This window comes from Crocuta crocuta, unplaced genomic scaffold, assembly GCF_008692635.1.
Source record: "Crocuta crocuta isolate KB4526 unplaced genomic scaffold, BGI_CrCroc_1.0 scaffold312, whole genome shotgun sequence".
NCBI lineage: Eukaryota > Metazoa > Chordata > Mammalia > Carnivora > Hyaenidae > Crocuta > Crocuta crocuta.
In genome coordinates this window covers 1,015,129-1,019,529 of record NW_027527378.1, presented here as the reverse complement: position 1 = coordinate 1,019,529, position 4,401 = coordinate 1,015,129, and the positions used below count along the sequence as shown (strand labels likewise).

The 4,401-nt window shown below is 47.4% G+C and overlaps 1 protein-coding gene across 1 annotated transcript in view; it reads left to right on the top strand.

Moving 5' to 3' along the window:
• Positions 1-4,401, top strand: part of MAP3K15 (mitogen-activated protein kinase kinase kinase 15) — a 130,449-nt gene that overhangs the window by 23,562 nt on the left and 102,486 nt on the right. The window contains 1 exon segment of the mRNA XM_077769493.1: positions 3,348-3,487. Within this exon segment, the coding sequence (XP_077625619.1) occupies positions 3,348-3,487 (140 nt within the window).

Genomic DNA, 4,401 nt, shown 5'->3' with positions numbered 1-4,401 from the left:
TTTTAAATATTTTTATTTATTTCTAGGAGAGAGTGAGAGAGACAGCGTGAGCAGGGGAGGGTCAGAGAGAGGGAGACACAGACTCTGAAACAGGCTCCAGGCTCTGAGCTGGCAGTCAGCACAGAGCCCGACGCGGGGCTCGAACCCACAAACCGCGAGATCATGACCTAAGCGAAAGTCGGACGCTTAACCGACTAAGCCACCCAGGCGCCCTGGAAGTCAGATGCTTTTAAACCATGCTAGGAAATTGTAGTTTCACTTACTACTTCTAAAACATTTCACAAAAATAACGTTCAAGATAAGTATCGAGGTTTTTAATGACCTAAAATCCCATGCATCATTCGTCTTGATTTCATATTAGCATGTACGGAGGTGANGATAAAAATTCCAGTGTGGTGTGTAATCATATTTAGTATTTATAAATCTGCAAAATTAGTATCTTAGGAGTTGTAAAAATAAGCTGGTTGAATATTATTGTGGTGTGAATCCTGAAAGTAAACTCAGTCTAGTGGCCCGAGTGACAGTTGTCAGGCAGAAATGTCAACTTCGGGTAGCGTGAGCCAGTTTTTCTGCTAAACCTGGATTACGGGCTGTTTTGAGTAGCAGTGCCAGTCTGGTCTTTGTGAATCAGGTTCTGGAAAGTCTCTGTCCCAGCCCTTGGTGGAGCCACCGAGGGGCCCTTGAGTGGCCGTGGTGAGGCTCGTGTACAGGAGCCAACACAGAATGTTGAGAAGGCAGAGGAAAGAAGGAACTCGTGCCACTGAATTCAAACGTCCCCTCCTCAGTGACAAGCTAGTCCATCAAGTTGCGGGTTTCCTCCCGGAAATGGTCGGCATAACTGGGGGGCTGCTGCCCTTCACTCCTGTCTTCCGCCCTTTCCCAGCACTCTCCTTTGTCTTCCGGTTGCTTCCTCTCCTCTGTTAGCTAATTAGAGCGGTCTCCTCGGCCTTGGAATTAGCATCTTCGTTGCCACTGCTTCATAGCATAACTAGGCAACACGTTCTTTTTCGCAGGAGCAGGTAATAGAGTCCAAGGAACAATCCTATAAGCAGAATGTCTGATTTGCTCAGGTGCGCTGTCATTTTTTGGCTCCAAGCACCTGTCTCTGGGGAGCAGGTACCCCTTGGAGATAAAATAACCAGGCTGGGTTGTGTGTCTTCAGCATGTATGTGTGTCCTTTCTTGAGCAGCAAGAAATTCTCACCTCACCTCAGAAGGGTGAATTTGGATAGGATAGGCTCCCGTTTAAAACTGCTCGTGATGATTTTCTTTTTTGAAACTTTGAGGTGAGGCGTTGATACCACAGTGCTTTTTTTCCTTTGCATTCTCCTCTCTCAGCAACACGTGCTGAAATATTTGGGAATGAGATGCTAGGATGATGTCTGGGATTTACCTCAGAGCAAGGTGGAAGCGGGTGGTGTGGGTGGCGGTAGAGATGAATCGGGGCTGGCTGTGAGCTGGTAGTTGTTGAGGGAGGTGAAGTGGGTATGTGGGTTTCATTATACTCTTCTGTCTATGTATACTTTATGTATACATATTTATTTGTAATTTGTAATTTTCCATGATAAAATAAAAACCACAGAACCACTTAGATTTCTTTTTGCATCGAAGTAGAGTGCAGCCCTCCTCACGTGGCCTTCAGACCCCTTAATCACCTGGCACCTATTAACCCTTCCGGGTTCATCTTCTCATGAAACTGTGTGCAGTAGCCCGAATCTTACCTCTGGCCCTTTGCACTGGTTTTCTTCTCTTCCTGCAACACTCTTTCCTTCCCTTCCCGTCACCTCATCCTCACCCCAGTTTGCCTGACACTTCTGGACCCTTGGATCCCAGATGACCTCGCTTCCTGCAGGCCTTCCCTGATTGACCTGTGCCCCAGCGTGGGTTGAAGAGCCTCCCGGGGAGGGTTGCCTCTGTCACAGTGACCCTCACTTTAGCCTTCCTCTCGGTGATTCTAACCACCACTGTCTGCCTGTCACTCTCAGTGTATTAGACACTTTTTTGAGGAAAGGGATTAGACCTTGTTCACCCTTGGGTCCCTTGCACTCCGCACGACGCCTGGCACGTAGCGGCCCGTCCAGCGGTGAGAGAGTAAAAGGCCCACCCGGGGCTTGCGGACGCTTGGCCTCTGGCCCCCCCACGCCGCCTGCTCAGAGGCACAGTGGTGCCCGGTGTGCATGTGACTTCCGCCTACCTTCTCGTTTTTGCTCCCACTCACGTCACCTCTGTTCCGTGTCCTTGGTGCTTTGGCTGACGTACTGTGAGTCACAGCAGGACATACTTTCTAGAATCCCTGCATGTGGATAAGGAAGGTCCAGTCAAACTTGGAGCTTTTATACTTGCCGAAATGCCAAGTTGTGAAATGGCGTCCAATACTAGCAGGCACATTTAAACACATTCCTCACTGATGTGATGTGGCGTCCACTGTTGGGAACGGGCCTCTGTAGGACACCACTCCAGGGGCGTCGGAGCTGCACTGCCACGTTGGTGGCTGACGTGTGAACCAGGAGGAATGTGCGTTACAGCGGTTTGAAATCGGAAAAAGAAAAAAAAGTGCATTTGCACGGGTTGGATAAAGACATTTCCTCCTATCCTGGGATGCTCTGCCAAAGTGAAAGTGTATCTATCAGCCAGAGCTGGGCGTGCCGGTGGTGGCGTCACACCAACCGAGGGCAAGTCCAAGAACGTACATGGTGTGCTACTATGTATATCAGGTTCACAGAGCAGCACAAGGAAACAACGTACTGTTGAGGAGTTCATAGGTTATACTGTGCACGCACACGCATATGTGATACGTGTATACATGCATACATGACCACCTATAACAAGCTTGTGCATGCACGTGTGTAATATTCTTGTGCATTTATACATCTGTGTACATATATATTTTCTCATATATGAATACACATGCCGAGAAATCCAGAGGTCAGGACAGAGGTGTTCTCCTGCAGGAGGGAGGGAGGTGACCTGGAAGAGGCACGTGAGAGTCACAGAGCAGATGATGCTCTGTCCCGGGTTGCCCGACGCGGGGCTCGAACCCACAAACCGTGAGATCATGACCTGAGCCAGAGTCGGACGCTTAACCGACTGAGCCGCCCAGGCGCCCCAGCAGTCTTTATGTGAGGCTACATTCCCAAGCACTTTGATGAAGAAAGAGGTTTATCTTGTTGCTTTTCTTCCACTATTGATGGGGTAACGTTCATCCAGTCATTCCTCACTTTCTGCATTACCTACGACCGTGGGTACAAGCGCACGTGCACTAGTTCCCATTGGCGATCAGCAGGAAGTAGATGAAGGGGACAGATCACCTCCCTCTCCCACATCATGTCCTGTCCTTGTTCATCACAGATGTCGCCGTGGTGGACATGAGTGATGTCTCCAGACAGCCTTCGCTCTTTTACCATCTCGGGGTCCGAGAAAGCTTTGACATGGCCAATAATGTGATCCTGTACCACGACACCGACGCCGACACTGCTCTTTCATTGAAGGTAAAGGGTATCGTTCATCTTCTTGTGAATACTTTTTGAGAAAATGGTGTTACACGTGCAGATGAAACGTACATGTAGTGCAGGAGGTTGGAGAAAAACAAAGATTTGCTTGTGCAATTGCTTCCTTCCCACTACAGGTTCTCGCTCACACAGACAACTTCCTGACCACCGTGGGAGCGTATGCACTACACAGAGGCATTTGTAGGCAACCTGAACGTTTCCGGGCTCATTAGGGAAGTGGAGGCAAAAACCGTTTTCCTTGAAGCCAACACACAGCTTGGAGTCCTTTAATGGGCAGTGTGATGCAGACGTATGCATGAAAAAAATAGTTTCTCAACTTGAATAATAACAAGACAGCACAAAACCGTTACCAAAGTGGGCAGAAAGTTCTAGCATAGATATAATCTGTATTTAATCTGTTACCCCCACCCCACCATCCAAAGCAGAGGAAACCTGAAAACTTGTCTGTCTGTGCACAACTCTGTAATTACTGAGATTTTTAAAAATGTATTCTTGCAAATTTGAAACCAGTGTTTTTTTGGATAATCGTACTTTTTAAAAAATGGTCATATTGGGAACAAGGGGGAGATGGCCGTGGAGTGGAGGACCTGTGTAAGTGGTGAATCACCACCTTGTACACCAGAAAGTAATCGGACAGACACTGTTAATTATACTGGAAGTAAAATGAAAACTTTAGACATGCTCCTCTTTGTAAAATGTGAATGTCTAAGGTGAGCTACTGTAAAACTCAGCTAATATTAATATTGTTGAATATCTTAATACGAGTCAGAAAAACTTCATCTCTATGAAATCATTTTGGGAATAAAAGATTAGTTTGTTGACAGCAGTACTGTTCAACCTTGACTGCACCTGAGAATTACTCGGACAACTTGCAAATATCCCAGTCCCCACTG